This window comes from Gavia stellata, chromosome 14 (assembly GCF_030936135.1).
Source record: "Gavia stellata isolate bGavSte3 chromosome 14, bGavSte3.hap2, whole genome shotgun sequence".
NCBI lineage: Eukaryota > Metazoa > Chordata > Aves > Gaviiformes > Gaviidae > Gavia > Gavia stellata.
In genome coordinates this window covers 24392862-24411510 of record NC_082607.1, presented here as the reverse complement: position 1 = coordinate 24411510, position 18649 = coordinate 24392862, and the positions used below count along the sequence as shown (strand labels likewise).

The window sequence follows — 18649 nt, the reverse complement described above, 5'->3', positions numbered from 1 at the left end:
CAATGTGATGGGGTAAAGAAGATGGAGACTTCTTCTCAGTGGTGCCCAATGAAAGGACAAGAGGCAGTGGGCACAGGTTGAAATACAGAAAATTCCATTTAAGCATAAAGGAAAAAAAACCCAACCCCCAAACCCAAAAGCAACCCTTTTTTTTTTTTTCACTGGGAGGGTGACGAGGAAAGAGAACAGGTTGCCCAGGCAGGTTTTGGAGGCTCCATCCTTGAAGGTGGACAAAACCCAACAGGACACAGTCCTGAACTGACCCTGCCGGAGCGGGAGTTGAACAAGCTGGTCTCTGGAGATCCCTGACAGCTTGGCTATTCTGTTTCTCTATGATATTTACTGCCAGATAATAACCCTTTGGCTACTGGGGGTCCCCGACAGCCCTCTGCCAGGGTGAGGGGGGATGAGCCACCTCCGCCTGCTCCTCCCCGCCGCCCCACCTACCGTCTCCTCCACTCCACCTGGAAGGCGGCACCGCCAGGCGAGCCAGGGTCCGGCTCCCACCGCAGGCAGACGTGGAAGTTTTGTGCCTCCAGCCTCACGTCCCGCGGAGGCAACAGTGTGCCTGGGGAGGGAGGGAAGCAGAGGGGCGTCAGGCAGCATCGCTCGCTCTGCTCCGTGGGGGCCCGCTCCTTGGCCACTCACCACTTGGCCATGCTGCATGGGTCTCCCTGCTTTGTTCTCCTTGCTCCCTGCTTTGCACCTGCATCACGGGGCCTCTGTCCCACCCTACAACCCCCAGCTTCAGTCCCGCATAGGCAAACACCGACTCCCTGCCAGGCTCAGGCGAGCGCTGGCTGCCGGTGCAGCACTCAGCATCCGCGGCTCACAGATCTCTTGCACACCCCGCGGTTCCACAAAAGGAACCGACACCCTGACGTGGCTGCTGATGACCCAGGGATTTTCTTTCCCATCACCCCTTGAAGACCACTCGGTCCCCTCCGCCCTGCAGGTACTTTCTGTAGGTCTGAGAGTTGTCCCCATGCTTCTTTCCCCACTGCAGCCAGGGCCAGCCCCCAGCCTGCTGCGGCAGCTCCGAGCTCGACTTACCCTGGAGCGGGGTGTAGCTGGCCAGGGACAGAAGCAGACTCAGGGCAGGGCTCATCCCGCCGCGCCCTGTCCATCTGCCCCCAGCTCTACACTGCCATGCTGGGTGCTGTGGTGAGAGGACAGGCGTGCTGGAGCTGTTCCGCTACCTGCAAACACGATGGGCAGCCGGAACCTGGGATTAGAGAAAATCTGTTTTTTTTCCTGAAGGTGTGGCCAGCGACACCCGCCACAGGCATGCCTTGCACACAGAGGTGGTGTGCCCAGCCATGGCATGGAGGTGCCCACTGCAGAGTGGTGGTGGACCCCCCTGCTGCCCCCCAGGTGAAGGTGCCCTCAGGGCTGTGGTGGCAAGTGGGCCTGTGGGGACCCTGGGCAGCTGCCACGCTCTGCCGCAGCACTGTGCATGTGCTGCAGGGACCTTCTTGCACCCACCTCTAGCTGGTTCCCCACAGTGTTTGGTCCCTCCCTAAAGGCAGCAAGAAGTCACGCTGCCGCCGGTGTCACCGGGCGGTGGGTCTGAGAAGGCTCCTGGCCTGATGCTTGCACCACTCGGCACCACTCCGGCGGTGACTCAGCCCTGCTCCGGGCATGACTCACACTGGCACAACCGGTGACACCACTGCTGGGACACTCCCAGCCTCCTGCAGCCTCTGTGGGATGGGGAGGATGCCATGCGTGCCAGCACCCAGCCAGGTGAAATGGGGCACCTCGCAGCACCCAGAGGGACGATGGGGCAGCGCTGTGGCCTGTTACCACACTGCTTCCTCCTCCATCTTTCCAAAACCTGGCCAGTAATCCTTACCCTGACCTTGCCCCAGCGCTCAGCTCTGGGGATTTTTTTTCCCTGCTCTTGCTGGCTATAGAGGTAACCTTGCTCTCCAGGGAGAGATGTACAAGGGCTTTGAGGCCACCAACGCTGACCTCCTGGTCGTGGGGACACATCCACCGGCGAAGGTGGGGAGCCCGGGGCCACCTCCAGAGGCAGATGGGTGGGACCACCTCCCTGGCCAGGCTGGACAGCTGTAGGGCTGGCTTACTCTCACCCGTTGTCTCTTGCTTTTCCCGTTTTATACTGACTCTGCATTAATGTTACAAGCGTGACCACTGTGGCAGGTGTGTATAAAACGCTTTCCCCATGGTTTCCGCCCCTTGTAAGCGTTCAGAGCAGGAAACAAGGAGGAGCAGCCAGCAAGTAGGGATGGGCAGCTGCAAACCGTGGGCAAGGGCACTGATCCCCGAGGCGAGACCTCCGAAATGCCAGAGCTGAAGCGCGGCAGCGCGGTTACAACTTCCCCCTGCCCCAATGCTAGCGCAAGCCTTCCCAGCTTTGCAGCAGGCCCCCAGCCAAGGTGGCAGGCGTTTCTCCCTGGTGGGAGAAGGGGCCCCCGGGACTGTTCCCAGGACTCGCGGAGGTGCAGAGCAGCAAGTCAGATCCCTGGGGAGACCCCGGGACCTGGCTGCCAGCGCAGGCAGGGACAGGGCTGCTCCTGCCGCAGGAGGAGGCAGCACACTGGAGGCCAGCGCCTTCGCGGCAGCGAGGGCGGCCGCAGGACGGTCCCTGCCAGCCCCCTGCTGATGGCAGCACGGCCGGTCCCCATCCACCCAGCACCCCTCCACAGGTCCCGCTTTCTGTAAAAATATGGTGTAGTGCCTACCCCATTGGCTGAGACTGCAGAGGTTAAACCCCTCTCCACCGCGCATCCCTTCCTTCGCCCGCATCCCCCATCGCCACACCACCCTGAAGCACCAGCCGTCCCCCCTACCTCGTGCCACGCAGTTGCTCCTCCGGCTCCTATCGTAACAGGAACCCGCTGGTGCCGTCTGTGCCCACCACGCTCTGTTAAACACAACCGCCTTCAGCTCAGCGATCCCATTAGGTGCTGAGAGTGTTCGCTGGAAGCGTCATCAGGGTCTGCCCAACTCCCAGGCTCCCTCCAGCCGGGGCACTGGCCCGTGTCCCCTCTGCCACCGCACGGGGAGGCTGCGGGAGACGTCTCACGGCACTGCACGTGATTCGGCTTTGGTGGCTCATGCCCTTTTTCTTGGGTGAGGGTTTTTTTTCTTTCTTCCTTCCTTCCTTCTTGAGGGTGTCACCTGGCTGCAGGCTCCCCGGGCTGGCAGCCCTCGGCCGGCTCAGCAGTGCCCTCTGCGAGCGAGTGGCAAGACGCAGCCTGCACCCCGCATGCTGGCTGCACCCAGCCTTGGCACCCAGTGCCCACATCCCCCCTTGCAGGGACCATTAGCAGCTTGAGGACAGAACAGAGCAGCACAGGGATCAGGCCAGGACCAGGGGTGACATGTGACATGTGGCAGGACAGACACAAACCAGGACGTCCCTGCAAAGCCAACCCCAGGAAAAGGTTTTAATTTTGCCAACATCATCGCTGCAGGCTGGGCACGCAGACCTGGAACCCCGCGCCCTGCCCCACCATAGAGGCCCCAAGGAACCCGCGCATGGCTCAGCATCGCCCTACGAGCCCCAAACCTCTGCAGTCCATCAGGGAGAGAAAGCAGCAGGGTTTATGCTTTCTGAGTGTTAACGCTGTGCAACCACTACAAGACTAACTGAGCCACTGACCGCGGCACCACCGGAACTCGCCAGCACCCTTCAACTCTTCCAGGAGCCGAGCAGGCGCCACAAGTCCAGGCATTTTAAAGCAAGAGCCCAGCAGCAGCCAAGTGCCACCCTTGGGGCAGACGCCAGAACCTTCACTGCTGTCCCTGCACTGCACCGACAGCGTTTGGCAGCCTCGGCGCATCCCACGGCGAGAGTGGAGACGGGGCCGGTGCCCCAGGGGATGACAGCCCCGCAGCTGGCAGGGGAACCACTGCTGGGAACAAGGACACACAGCCGGCAGCAAACTGGGCAGACTCTTTAATACCACCCTTGCTGAGAACATCTTACACTGGTTGCCCGCCCCAGGAACAGCCAGCTGCCCTGTTTCTGCCTGCATCCGCTCACGGGGGCAGAGAGGCTGGGCAGCTCGGGAGGGCGGGTGGCAGGGGCAGCGGATGCCAATCAGGCTGGGTGATCCCCCGGGACAGAAAGGGAAGAAGACAGAGGCAGGAGATGCTTTAGCCATCTCAACACACAGAGAGACCCATTTAAAGAGCTCTTCCAGTGCTGTCAAAAGCTCACAGGAGGAAAAGCTCCTTCTCCCTTACCTGCCAGCTCCGCACCGGGCAGAGCCCAGCACCACCCACCCCACAAAGCACCACGGGTGAGACGAGCATACAGCTGCCTCCAGCACCCCCAGCCCCTCTCCCTTTTCAGTTTGGGGGTGGGGGAAGCCCTGTGGCAGCTCAGGGAGGCTGCAGCGGCCGGCAAGCCTGTGGTGCACCGTGTACAGTCCCGGCCCCGTGGACAGGGTAAGGCCAAGGAGGATGGATGCACCCAGGGAGCCCTGAGGGTAGTGCTGGGAAGTCATCCAGGAGCAGTCTGGCAGCACCTCCTCTCCCCAGCCTTCACTCGGCATCTTCAAAGCAAGAAGCGTGACAGAGAGATGGCCATCTCCATGCCCGGGAGGAGACAGGTGCCTGCTGCGGGCAGGATGTGGGCAGCCTGTTGCCAGCCCACGGCACTGGGGCTCCTGAGGGGCCACGGGGAGGGCAGGTCTCTCCCCTGGCAGAGGGTGCTGCAGGGAAGAAACCACCCTAGCAGCAACAGCCCGGCTTCTGCAGGGGTTGGAGGCACCGCAGGCCGCTCCCAGGAGGGTGCAAGGTGGGGTGCGGAGGGAGCAGGTAGTGCCATGAGGGGACTGCGCATCAGCGCCCGCTGCCGCCTCACTGGGCACCACCGTCTCCGTCCCTGCCTCCCCGCAGCGCCAGGAGGCCAGGCTAAACTTTCCCGGGTAAAACCCATCCTCCGAAGGCCTTCTCCAGATACCGGGCTACCGCCAGCGTCAGGTGGTCATTGTAGGAGGCTGCCACCAGCTGGATGCCCAGCGGCAGGCCCTCGCTGCTCAGGCCCAGCGGGCACTGCGTCACCGGGAAGCCCAGGACGTTGAAGATAGCTGGAAGAGAGACGGTTGCATCAGAGCAGCACAGCAACTGGAGTAAATCACTGCCGGGCTCTCCCACCACAGGTAGGTAGCTGCTGCCATGCATGGCGCCGGGCTCCTGGGAGCTGGTCCTTGCTGGAGCGGTGCAGTCAAGGCAGGCGGTGCAGAGACACGATGACAAAGGGACATCACCGGCCAGAGGTTCCCAGTGCCCACATCACATATGCAAATTGCACCCATGAGCGATGACACACTTAATGTGGCACTTGTTGTGTCGTGCCAAGATCTGCCTTGGGAGATTCCTGCCCCAGGCACCATCCCTCCATTACTCCAAAGCCAGACAGCTTTGCAATGCGGCGCTGGCATCAAGGAGCTCAAGCCGTGGGAAAGCCACATAGAGAGCCCCAAACCATACCCCAAGAGACACAGCAGCTCTCACTGCTAAACCACGGTGTCAGCTGTAACAGCGTGAGCGCATCCCTCAGGGACAGGGTGCCCCCCCCTGCTCTGAGATCAAACCTGCCCCGCTGCGGACAGCGGGTAGAAATGCCACAGTTTTAAGAGCATGACCATAATCCTTGCCCCATGTTCTAGAGCAGCGAGACACCCCTCTGCGCTGCAAAGCCCACTGTCAGCAATGGAAATACTCCAGGTAAAATACCCTGGCTGCCAGTCTGCACTGCTGCAGCGGGTGAGGGCATGCCCGCAACCCCTGCCCGTACCCCAGCAGGGCAGTCAGAGCTGCTCACCTGTGTAGGCGAAGTTGAAGGGCATGCATATGGGGGAGTGGTGCCTGGGAGCTATGGTGGGGTGGGAGGGGTAGAGGAGCACCCCATCCTGCCCCAGCAGGGCCTCCAACTCCTCCTGCAGGCTCTTCCCCATGCTCACCAGCTTGGCATTCCCACCAGGGTTGAGTTTCATCAGCTTCTCTGTCAGTCCCAGGGCTGCAGGGCACAAAGAGGAATAGAGAGTGAGCGAGAGGACCGTGGGTTAAGCAGGCTAGAAAGTGCATTGCCTGGCCACAGGCAGCATCCCCCAGCTCCTCGTGGGGCCCCCCAAGCCCCTCTCCCTGCCGGCATGCCGGTTCCCAGAGCAGATTGCTCCCTGCAGACAGCCTGGCATTGCAGGCAGCGTCTCCCCAGCTTTGGCAAGGGAAAGGCTTTCAGCCTGCCTGTTGCTTCAAGGAGTTTTTCCAGCCACTGGGATTGAGCAAAGCTGGTGGAGCAACCTCAGCACTCATCAGACAGCAGCAGAACAGCACTAATTAGGGTTCTCTGGTATCTGCTGCTAAGAATTGAGATTGGTGCTGACCCCTAACTGGGAGGACACTATTTTCATTTAACAACTCGCCCGCCCCACCACTGCCTCTGCACACCCCGAGGCTCCTCCCGGCCTTACCAATTGCTGGGAGAGTGTGGGAAGACATCCCCACGAGCCACTTCATCAGCTCCCACAGCGGCCACACCGGCTTCCCGTGATCCCCCAGCAGCTCCGTGAATACCTGTGCCTCCTGTAACACACAGACACGCTCCCTCCATCAGCACCATCAGCGAGCGTGCGACAGGGAAGAACAGCCTGACAAATGACAGCGAAATCTCCAGCTGTTCAATTATTCCAATGCAAGCTGCTCCCATTTTCAGACAAGAGATGCCCATCGGGAGTGTTACACGGCTCTAGCACTAATCCAGAGTGGCAGCAGAAGCACCTTTCATTACCCCTCCTCTGGCATGATGCAAGGGATGATGCGCTGGATAATGTCTCCTGGAGGCATTTACTGCTGTTATATGGCTGTGGAATCAGGAAAAAGGAGGCAGAGGGGGCCAGGCATGCCCTCCTCAGCAAGGTGGTGTTGGTTTATTTTTCACCGCTGCCTGCGTGGCAGAATGCACATGGTATAATACTCCCGAGAGTTTATTTTTGCTACAAAACACTTCCATGCACGCAGAGAGCATGGTGCAGTGGCTACAATTCAAGGGAAAAGTAAGACATACAGGCCTGCTGCTGAAAAGCTGCTAATCCACCGCCTCAGTCTTGGCAACCTAATGGGCTTTAATCCCAACCTACAATGTCAGGAGACACAGTACGGAGGTAAGAGCGAGGCGGGATGCTACCTGCTTGGCTGACTTACTATCTTGCACAGAAAAGGTCAACATGCTAAAATGGCCTCTCCCTCCCTAAACCGTGTCGCTCCTCTGCCGGGAGCCATACCGTCATCTCACGAGAAAGCAAGGGAGAAGGGGCTGTGTAGTTTTGGGAAGAGATGAAAGGAGGATTGGGGGGACAAACAGAGCAGAGAAAGCTCCCGGGCAGGCCTGGGAAGCCTACAGCTCTCCACGGCTGGCCCCAAACAGACGATTCTCCCCTGCTGCCAGTGAATTTGTGCCTTTGCCAGCTTTCTCTGACACACCTGCCCATCGCTGTCCTTGGATGACATCATGGCTGACCAGATCTGGAAAGAATACTTCATCTTGTGGATTGTCACGCGCCGAACCTGGACCCCCAGCTCGCTTTCAAGGTGCTCCACCACCTAAGGGAAAGAGCGGGAAGGGTTTGTTTCCTCAAGGATGTGACGCGCTGCAGTCAGTCCCTGGAAACTAGGGACAGGAGAGAGCCCGGGAGCAGCTCTGCTGTGCTGCCACGCAGGGGGCTCCCACAGCTCCCGCCTGCTCCCCTCCACCCTGAGCAGCGGGACCTCCTCCATCTGGTAGCAGCCTTGGAGCTCCCCAAACAGCCCTCCGCGTCACCCCCAGCAATGCTCCAGAAGAGCACCAAGAGCAGCACAGATGCTTTCACTGAAAAACTAAAAAGTTCTTTTGCATGACTAAATGCCAGGCAGCAACCCCGGGAAGACCACAAACACACAGCCACCCCTCCGCCATGCGAAGTGCCCTCGGAAGGTCTCTGTAACATGGACAGGAGAGGTTAAGAAAGCAAAATACAGCTATTGCAATGAGAATTAGGCCAAAAACTTCGGACACCCTGGTGCCCTCCAACACACAGGTGCTGCTGGCAAGGGCATCTGCAGCCACTCGCAAGATTTTCCCCTTGTTTCTTTAACATAGAAGAAGAAAAAGATCTTTCCACCTTTTTTTCCACTGGAAGCACAGGACCGGGACTTGAGGCTGCCTCCGTGGCACTGCAGCCCGCAGCCCTCCATCCTGCCAGCCCCTGCAGGAGCCATGCACAGAGCAGCTCACCTCGCCTCCAAGGGACTTCCTCAGACTGGTCTCCCCAGGTTTTATCTCCAGGCTCACCCCAGTGAGAGCCAACCTCCGTTCCTTCCTACCTTCTTTTGGGACTGCAAGATCTCCTTGTCCACAGGTGACACAAAAACGGACCCGCCATCATGATCCATGCAGTGAAATTTTATTTTCTCCAGTGACACCTTTTCATTGAGCTTCAGCCTGGGAAAGGAATGGCGCTTTGCTTACAAATCCATCCCTGGCTCCTCCCTGGCTGCTAGAGCTGCTCACACTCTTGTTAATGCGTCCTCAGGACACCCTGCTCTACCCATCAGGGTGGGAAGGAGAGTCCCTGAAGACACACAGACACCTGCTGCCCACAACCCATCCAGCTGCTTGCCCGTCCCTTCAGTCACAGCTAGTTCTGCACATCTGTTGCTGTTAGGAAAACCCTCATCTCTCAAGATGCACCTTGTAATTACAGACCCTGGCCACAGCCGAGGTTGGGATTGCACCACAAGAGCCACGGAGAAACAAAAGTGGTAACGGAGAAAGCAAATGCGTGCAGGCTGCAGCAAGAAGCAGGACCTGCCCGGTCTGCCCCATCTCTGCTCTGCTCCTTACTGGTACATGCACATAAAAGGCTGCTTGGTTGCATGGACCTACGAGGAGACCAAACGGGGCTGTGGCATGGGATGGAAAACTCGTTATTCAGCAACAGGAAAAAGCACATGTAAAAACCAAAAGAAAGGCCAGCCCTAGGAGGGAAGGGCCGTGCTGGACGTTGCTGGCTGGAGCAGCTCACAGGTGAAGTCTTCCTGCGAGGAGGACCCAGCTGACCACGGCTGCCTGTTCCCCAGGGCGCCTGGGTGGTGGGAAGGACAGCCCCGGCTGCAAGGCTCCTGCTGAAGCCAGGGGCAGAGGAGGGAATCAAGTAACAAGCAAGCTGGGTGGTACAGACCTGCCTTGTACACCAAACAGGACTGACCCGCTGCACTGGCCAGAAAGTAGCTGAGACCAACTCAGCAGCTTGAAGTAATAGGAGCAACTTACTTGTTGACCCCAGGACCGGCCATGACCCTCAGCATAGGCTCCAGGTCCTCCGCGTAACGGCACATGGGCCCTGTGCACAGGAAGCTGGTCCGCACCCCTCGAGCGTTTGGGAACTGACCGTCATTGGGCACCACACCTGCGAGCATGGAGGGAGACGTTGGGTACCACCCTGTGAGCATCCGTGAGCACCTGCGAGCATCCCCTCCAGCTGAGGCAAGCCGTGCAGGAGGGCGGCCTCCGGGTGCAGAGCGAAGCTGTTGCCCAGGGATTGCACACATCAGCAACACTTGCAAGCTGACAGCAAGGTGCACAGGGTGGGGAAAGGAGGGAAAGCACCCAGCTGGGACACCAGCTGCCAAGGAAAACACCCCAGCAGCAGATCCTGACCTTGGGAAAACATCCCACGCTGAGGATGCAACACCGGGGTGAAACACCTCCCACGCGCTTGGCATTCTGCCACCAAATGGCTTCCCACTGCCCAAGTCAGGTTGTGCTCATGCAGTGGGCTTGTCCCGTCAAGAAGTTGCCTGTCCCCTTACAGCAATCCCACCAGAGACAAACGCAGGAGTGTCCTGAACAGGTTCCTCCCACACCCCGCATTCCACTTCCTGGCACTTCTGCTGGGGAGGAGAGAAGATCCCCACGCCCGCTTTACCTGTCGTGGGTTTATGGCCGAAGACTCCGTTGAAGAAGGCAGGCATCCGGATGCTGCCACCGATGTCGGAGCCCACACCTATGACTGAGCAGGCAGCTGCCAGGACACCGCCCTCCCCGCCTGCAGGGGAGAAAAATACAGCAAAAACCCCACAGGCTTATAGTGCAAATCATCCAGCACAGCAGGAGCGTCTCACAGCGGCTGCTTCCCTTTGCAGGCGGATGGGGTGGGAGCCGCCCCAGCTTTAGCGATGCCTGGGGGACAGCTGGGAAATGCGGGCCAAAGCGATTTCCCTGCCCAAGTGCCACACCAGCACTGCTGTTTGCATGTAGATTAAGACAGAACGAGCCAAAGCGATGCCGGGCGTAACATCCAGGAGGTGCAAAGCAGTTGGACCTCCACATGGCCTACTGCACTGCCCGGGAAAGAGGCCCGTGAGCCCTGCAGGAGCCCAGCAACAAGTTAAAGCAGTGTGCAGAGGACTCGAGAACTCTTTCCTTGCTGCAATTTAACCCGCTGCTCGTGCAGGACCATGCCAAGGTGCCGGAGCTCACCTGAGCTGCCGCCCACGATCCTCTGCAGGTCGTAGGGGTTGTTGGTCCGGCCGTAGACCCTGTTGCTGGACTCGTACCACATGCACAGCTCGCTGCAGTTGGTCACGCCCAGCGGGATGGCACCGGCCTGCTTCAGCCGAGACACCACCGTGGCATCCGAGGTGGCAATCACGTTGCGGCGGTTGACCAAGCCAGACGTGTTGGGCATCCCTGTGGTGCCGGGGTCGACAGATGGAGGGAGGCATCAGGGCCAGCTCCCCCCAGGCCACCCTGGGGGCGGCAGGCTGCAAGGCCGGTCAGAGGGACCGTGTCTGTGAGAAGCGGGTCCCCAGTGGGGGCTGCTCCTCTGGGGCACCACAAGCCCCGTAGTTTGGGTGCTAAAAGCGAACGCAGACACACGAGTGCAGGCAGAGGGGGATGCAGAGCGGGGAAAGGGAAGCTGCTTCCCTCCAAGCGCCCTGCCACAGCCACCCACCCCCCTGGGGAGCACGGGGCTGAGAGGGAGCGAGTCGCGGCCCGTGAGGCTGGAGAGAAGCAAGGGCAAACCCACCGTGCAGAGAAAAGGCCTCCTTGACGGTGACGGGAACCCCTAAGAGGGGAAACTTCTCCTCCAGGTAGTCATCGCCAGGGCCCTCCGAAAGCAGCTTGTCCACCTGCTGGGCTTCCTGCAGGGCCTCCTCAAACCTGCAAAGGAGCAGCCGGGGGGATGCTCCGGCATCTCCAGCCGCGGGGCACCGGCGAGGAGCGGCTATCTCTGCAGGGGGGGCGGATGCCAAGCGCGCGGCAGGAGCCGGTAACGGAAGAAGAGACTTCCCCAGCCTCTCGTCGCGCTCCTTCCGAAAACCGCTTGCTCCTCGCCCAGCCGAACCGCCGGCGGGAGCGCCCGGCCCCAGCACGGTGCCGCGGCAGGGGCAGCCCGGCTGCACGGGGCCCCGCTGGAGCCCGGCCCGGGGGGCGCGGAGGGAGGCGGCGGCGGCGGCCCCTGCCCTCTCCCGCCGGCCTACCTGTCCTTCACGACGGCGTTGATGAGGGGATTGACCTCCTGGATCCTCTCCACGTACGCCCCAACCACCTCGACGCACGTCACCTGGAAGACCAGAGGAAGCGGAACCCGCAGTCAAAGGCGGGCTGGGCGGCGGGAGCCGGGCGGCCGGGGGGACCCCCGCCAGCGGGGCTCGTCACGGGACGCGGCGGCCCGGCCCGCAGGGAGGGCTGCGCGCCGCGGGGCCGCGCACCCGCACCCGCACCCGCTCCCGCCGGCCCCGGCCGCACCTGCCGCGCGCGGAGCCGCGCCGCCAGCTGCCGGGCGGGCAGCAGCAGGAGTTCGCGGCGCGGCGGCGGGACGGCGCGCGGCGGCGCGGGGCGGTCGCGCGGCGGCGCGGGGGCCACAAGCCCCAGCAGCGCCAGGCAGGCGCGCGACAGCAGCCGCAGCAGCAGCGCCAAACACCGCTCCCCGCGCGACAGCGCCATGACCGCTGCCGCCCGGCGCCGCCGGGGCCCCGCCCTCGGGGCGGAGCGCTGCTGCCGCGGAAGTGACGCCGCGCGCCGCGCCGCCCGCGTTGCTGTAGCAACCGCCCCGCCGCGCTCCGCGCCCCTCCGCGGCGGCGGGCTGCCGGCGCGGCCCGGGCTCGCGGCCCGCCCGGGGCTGCTGCGGGGGTCTCCCGCCGCGCCCGTCCCTCCCCGCGGGCCGGGGGCGCAGCGCTGCCCGCGGCGGGGGGACGGGCGGCCTCGCTACGCGTGGCGAGGCCTACCTCCGACCTCGCTACGCGGAACTAAGGCCGATTCTCTGCCCGCCGCGGGCCGTCCCACTGGGGCTGCGAACGGCGGCAGCGGTGTTGTAGCCCGTGGAGGTTCGCCTCTTGCTGCTCTGGGGGCGAGGGCAGCGGGTCGGGGGTAAATGCGGCAGCTGAGCGGCTGGTTGGCTGGAGATCCCGGCCAGCCCGCGAGGAAAGGCCGCGCGTCGGGGGCAGCGGAATCCCGCCCTGTGGAAAGGTCTCCACTGAGAAGCTGCCTTGGGCAAGGTGTGGAAGCGGTCCGAAGGGCAGGGGCTGAACTGCAGCATCCTTGAGTGCATCCGCAATGCCTCTGGGTTGCCTGCGGAGCATCCCGTCCCGGGGGCGAGGAGGAGATGCTTCGGTTCCCTGCAGAGGTTGCCCGTCCACCTCCAAAAGCCTGTCCTCAAGGTCTAGCTCTGCACACAAACCAAGTGGGTGCTGCCAACCTACAGGACCTTAACGCTGATCAGCTTAAAGTTGCCATCTGATTATATTGTTCCTTTCTGTTTTAAACACTAGGCTTCATTCTCAGGCTTTTCCCAATCATTAATACACTTATTTTCAAAGAAGGACTGAGATTTTTCAGTCGCTTGATTACAGGAACTGGAAGAGCCCTGGATAATCCTCAACCCTCAAGACAAAAGTTACAAGAATCAGTAACGCTGGGAAAAAAAGTCATGTGTTTTAAAGCAAGTATTTAAGCAGCATCTGAGCTGGCCTTAGTACACCTCTTTCTGTCCACATAGTTGGTAATTAAATTATCGCTGAAAAGCAAGGGAGATGAGGGGATACGGTTCTTGTGAAAATCTTTTATAACTACAAAGTCAACAAGTCAGCGTTTATAAAAATAATCTGCAGCGTACACACCCTGGGAGGATATTGGGTTGACCTCTGTCCCATAAAAACCTAAGCTGAACATAAAAGGAAAGTCATCTTGATAATAGTTCTTTTTTTACAAACTCTTATCAAAGAGACCTTTTTTCCCTGCCTAACGCAAATGGAAGAGAGGAGAGGAGGAAAGGGAAAGCTGCTTTCCCTGCTCGGAGTTAGTTTCCTTTGCCCTAGGAAAGCACAGAATGCCTCTCCATCCCCTAGTGGGTTTAGTCACCAGATGTCTCTGAGGGACTCAGAAAGGCTGCTCCAGCTATAAAAGGTGGGGGAGTCCCGTGCTACCGCATGGGCAAGGGAAACATTTGTCCCATGCTGATGATTTTAATCACCTGGCTTCTCCTTTTTTTGTTGGCAGGTCTGCCCTGACCGCACACACCAGCCAACTCGGGGACAGGCTACAAGCAGTGCTGCGCTCGGTGTTTCCTCGGGCAGGCCAGCACGGTGTGGCTGACAGCGCGAAGGCAGGTTAAAAGCTGCTTTTTGCATTTCTCTGACATTGCTGGAACACCTGTAACCTTACCTCGATCCTTATGTAGCCTTTGCCTTTTCCCCGACAACAGCTAAGCACTGTGCACCCTCAGATTACAACAGGTACGGGTTGGAAAGGTTTGTGCATGTGCCCAAACCTCACACCTGCATCTCTGTGCAATTGCGGCTTAACAGAGCCCCAAAGTCACCTGCTTAGAAGAAACTCGAAGTCAGGACTTGTTAAAACCTGGCTTGTGAAATCTTCTGGCTGTGTTGGCAGTTGCATCTTCAGTTTGCCAGATCTGGAACTGGGGATGACAAGGCTTCCTGAGAGCTTAGGAGTGGCCCGGGTAAGTCAGCTGTTCCACAGGTTTCTTCCAGGGTTAGAATGGTAAAATGCGTCCTCTGAAATGAGGCAGAGAGAGAATGCCCCTCCTAAATGTAATCCCAGCACTGCTTTTGCCATTTTTTTCCTCAATCTCTTGGTGGATTTGCCATTTTTTCCCCCTCAAGTCCTGCCCAAATATTGGCAGAGAGGGGTATGAGCAAAACCACTTCTGTCCTGGGGGCTCTTTGCTGCTCAGGAGCTTTAGCAGAGATCTTCCCTAAGCAGCCCAGCTTTGGCATCTTGTTTGCCATGGAAAGTGTCTCCCTTAATCTTTGTCTTTCGACTTTTGAGAACAGAGCTTTGAAATTCATGCCAGATCAGCTGCCACGTACTTGGCATGAGCTCCCCGCGTCCCCGCGAATCACGCTGTATACCCGGGCTGCCCCAGATAGCAGCTCGTGCTGTTTCTCATTAGGTCAAGCTGGTGAGCTTTCTGGGAGTCGAGCCAAAAGAACAGCTACCATAGTTCATGGTAGCCCAGTGGAGCTTCATTTCCATGAAAAATGGAAAAAATGGGATAGAAGGTGCTCTAGAAATAAAGCACTAAGATCTGCAGCCTAAGGTCAAAATGATTAAGGCTGCTTTTCAGTTAGCAGAACGAACCAAACAAGCAAACAGCACCCCATACGCACACTAAGAAGCCACTTAATTCCAATCTGATTAAAAGCCAAGCAGCCAAGAGCAAGGAGGTCGGAAATACGCAGCGGAGCTCACACATTCAAACCTGTCCCAACGCTTTATCCTAGGGCACACCAGCTGGTCAGAAGAAAAACATGATTCAGGGTCTTGTGCTCCTGGAATTTGTACCTGTCATTATCCCCCATTGTTTCATTATTACCAAAGGCTTAAAAAAACACGAGAAACTAGCAAGAACGTACGGAAAGCTGGAGCGGTTCTGCTCGCTGTATGTATGCACGTTGTAACTGCTAATTGGGCAGGAAACCATGAGACAAGCTCAGCAGCAGAGCCCGAGACTGGTGGGAAGCAAAGAGGCGTATGCTGATCGACAATACCGTGTTCTGGTTGCCTTCACCGACCTCACCAAAGCTCTTCTGTATCTTTTCCCCAGTGCAGAAAAAATACCTTTTGGAAATTAAAAGAAGACAAAGAGCCTGACAGCACAATTCTTTCCTTTGCAAAATGAGTCATTTAAAACTTACCCTTAAAATAAAGTTTCAGAAGAAAACTGGGGTTTGTGTCGAGCAGTGCTAGGGTGGGGGAAGAGGGAAGGGACATTTAAAGTTTCAGATTTAAACACAACAACTCAGATGCTTAATTCCCAGCTGACCCCAGAAAAAAACCCCAAGTTTAAAGGCGGTTCCTCCGAGCCTGCTCTTAACCAGATCCACCGCTGAGGGATGCAGTGCTCTGCGTTTCCATCAGCTGTCTTCTTGCGAGCTTGCCTGGAGCCAGGCCAGCGTTATGTGGCTGTTGAGTACCCGTGGCTTGGACTTTACCTGTGCACTTGGACTTGATCCGTGCAGGAGCACAGATAAACCTGAGCGGCAGCATGGGGCAGCCCTCGGGGACATCTCATGGTCCATTTGCTCCCTGAGACGGCTTGGGAAGCTCTCCCCCTTTGCTGAAGGAGCAGGTGTGAGCGGGTGCCTGTGCTTGCCCTGCAGTCCCACGAGGTGGGGAAGTTTTCCCATCAACGCCCTGTGCTTTATGGCGATGTTGGGAGCTCTTTTGGCAGGCCTGGCTGTCACCGAACCGCTCTCAGGTCCTGGTGGGGATGGTGCAGTGCCCAGTTAGCGGGGGCCCCACTGTCAGTGTGGGGAGGGAAGCCCTGGGCTTGTCTGGCACTGGGCTCTGGGGCTGCTGGAGCTGTGGCACAGGGACACCGTTTCCAATTCCAGTTAGAGATACAAAGAGTGTCTTTTTTTCCCCCTGAGACCCTGCCTGAAGGAGCAGGGGCTGGGTTTCAACTTCGTCTCCGTCCAGGGGCAGCTGCAGAAGCAGGGGGGGCTGTGTCTGCCAGCTCGCTTGGCTCCCCACAGCCCTCACCGGGAGCTGCACTCAGGAGGAGCCAAGCGGCAGCCAGGCATGGCGGCACGCGCAGGACTGCTTTTCTTCTTGGAAATAAAAGAGCCAATGTGGAGCAAGCCACAACTGAGACAAGGCAATATTTGATTTATACACTGCATTGTTTATGTAACTGCTGCTAACAGCTCTCAGAAAGAGGCATCCTTCCCTTAGCTCCCCAAGTCCTTGTTTCCTCCTGCAGCGAGCTCTTACCAGGCTGTCAGGTTATCCAGCTCGCCACTCCGACAGGCTGTGGCAGGTCCCCCAGACATGTGTGGACAATGCGGTTGCTGCAGGAAAACCCCGTAATGACCCACCAGAGCAGTGGCGTTCCAGCTGCCAGGCACGGCTGGCGCTTCCTCTTCACAATTTGGTGGAGGCTCGGGATGGGTGCAGGTCTGCCTGGTTATGGGGCAGGCTATTGCTAGGGGGCAAGGTGTCGGCGGCTGGCATTCCCCGCCTGTTGTGGGAGTCCTCTTTGTGGATATGCCCCCCTTGGCACTAAGCTGGCGCTGCAGAGGTCTGGGTAAAACTCTGCAATGGGGCCACCACCCGCAGACCCACTGGCAGAGCAGCTGCGGGTTTTGCAGCCAAAGCTCTCCCAGCCCGACCTCCGTCCCAGCCCAACGGCAGAAGGGCTGGGCCAAGCCAAGTTGCACGATATGGCTGCCAGCGATTGCCCTCCTGGATGCGGCCGGAGCCGCTGGCGGTGGGGGTCGGCTTCCCGCTGGAGCAGAGCTATGGGCCGGGGAAGACGGGTGTTTTCAGACTCCCTTTGCTCACTGCCATTGCAGCGAGGGCACTGAGCACCCTGGAGCCAGGGCAGTTCCACGGGAGCACCCAGGGCAGTTCCATGGGAGCACCCAGGGCAGTTCCACGGGAGGTCGCTCTGCCACCACCGTTGGGTGTCCCTGGCCCCTGCCTCGCAGGGCCGCAGCTGTTCCCGCTGCACGCAGCCAGAGCACGCTGTGTTCGCCTGGAGTCCTTGGTTAAACAAAATGTTTATGCATGCCTCTGCTCCGACGAACATCTTGGCCGGCTCGCACGAAGCCTGCCCTCCACCACGGCTCCAGCTGCGCCAGGGTGCAAGCCCCAGCTGCTGGGAGGTTTGGGGAAGGGTCTGTGTGATGCTAAGTTAGGACCCTGCTGGCCTTCTCTGGATGGTCCCCACTCCAGGAACCCCCACCCTCGGTCCCTGCGCCCCCAGCTCCGCTATGAGGGGCTTTGGCTGCCAGGGTAAGTGGCTGCCCTGCAACCCCTTGGTGCCAAGGGGAGCTGCTGGCCCCCTTGAGGGGCTGGGGGACACACACACTTTGCTTCTTTACGCCGGGGGGGTTGACACCCACCCCATGAACCTGCGACCCCTTTCACACTTGAGCAGGGCTTTGGGGTGCATCTCGAGATTGCAGGAACAGCTAAGATCTTTCCTGGGCTCCAGGGTGTCTCTGGCAGTGCAGAACACCATTCCTGACACTGTGCCTTCTCAACACCCTCCTGGTGACCACCCGCTCATCATGACCATGAACACCATGGGGTAGGCTGGGCCATCTCCGGCACCAGCCAGGGCAATGGCAGGGCTAACACCAGTTTCCAGGGCTGGCCTGCTTGCAGCTCCGTGTCCTGCCCAGCCAGCATTGTCTGAGATGTGCCTGCTTCCTTCCCTGCCTGAGGGGACTGTTTGTGCCAGTTCTGCACATCTGAAATTGACTGGGGACAGGCTGGCCCCACTGGCCTGTCTCATCTCTCAAGCAGTGTGCCGCTGCCCAGTCCATGCCCGCACGGCAGCCCTTAGCCAGATGTGCCATCACCATATTCATGGTGTTGCTCCTGCTGACACCGCCAATCCCCTTGGAGGGTATGGGGTAACTCCCCCCACCAAGCCATTTCCCCTGTGGGGAAGGAGCAACATGCCTTGGGCAAGAGGGACCTTGCATATTGAGGTCATTTACAACCCTGCCAGGTGAAACCAAAGCCAAAGAGAGGTGTTGGGAGGTTTACGGGGAGCTCTGGGTGCAGATGTGACTCAGGGATGGATACTAGAGCTGGGATCTGCTCCGTGGACCTGAGAATTGAACAGTGCCTGGGAGACTGGCACTATCCCGTGTTTGTGTACGTGCTAAGGGCATGCGGGGAGAGTCACATGAGATGGAGCATCCCAGCATGCAGAGTTTAACAGCCTGATAGCACAGCTAGGGATGGGCAGGCAGGGAGGCTGGAAGAAACTGGTGGGATCGGTGCTAAACTCACAATCTTCTGGCTGATAGTTGGGTGATGGGTACCTAGCAAGAGACATCAGCCCTGTGTGTTAGCCAGACCTGTGAGGAGTGGGGAGAAGGGGTCTGATGGACTGAGATAGGGCCAACAGCAAAGCTCAGAGCTCGGTGCCTTGAATTCAGGGGGCCAGAAAGGAGGAGAAAATGCTGATGGTCATCAGGTGCTGATGGCCACTTCGGTGATGATGGCCCCGCACCGACTCCCAGCCGTGACTCACTGCCTGGGGCAGGCTGTAGGATTGTTTCCCAAGAGCACTGGCTTTCAGCAGAGCCAGTTGCCCAAGCGGCTTGCCCGCCCCTGCCAAGCCCTGTGCCATGGCCCTTACGAAAT

At 59.2% G+C, this 18649-nt stretch overlaps 1 protein-coding gene across 1 annotated transcript; it reads right to left on the bottom strand.

Moving 5' to 3' along the window:
• Positions 1–3927: 3927 nt before the first annotated feature.
• Positions 3928–11968, bottom strand: FAAH2 (fatty acid amide hydrolase 2). Its single transcript, XM_059824421.1, has 11 exons — positions 11771–11968; positions 11503–11585; positions 11049–11182; positions 10499–10708; positions 9945–10064; positions 9290–9425; positions 8341–8458; positions 7462–7581; positions 6453–6564; positions 5804–5998; positions 3928–5066 (listed from the first exon to the last, which is right to left on the bottom strand). Exons 1-11 carry the CDS (start codon positions 11966–11968, stop codon positions 4891–4893), a joined length of 1602 nt encoding a protein of 533 aa, XP_059680404.1. The 3' UTR covers positions 3928–4890.
• Positions 11969–18649: the final 6681 nt, after the last annotated feature.

What these genes read in the sequence shown, in the direction of transcription:
- FAAH2 (XM_059824421.1), bottom strand. Translation starts at nt 11,968, where the DNA reads ATGGCGCTGTCGCGCGGGGAGCGGTGTTTGGCGCTGCTGCTGCGGCTG. An exon ending in GGAGGCCTTTTCTCTGCACG is followed by an intron (nt 10,709 to 11,048) that starts GTGGGTTTGCCC and finishes CCGGCACCACAG; the next exon opens with GGATGCCCAACACGTCTGGC. An exon ending in CTTCAACTTCGCCTACACAG is followed by an intron (nt 5,067 to 5,803) that starts GTGAGCAGCTCT and finishes TCTCTCTTCCAG; the next exon opens with CTATCTTCAACGTCCTGGGC.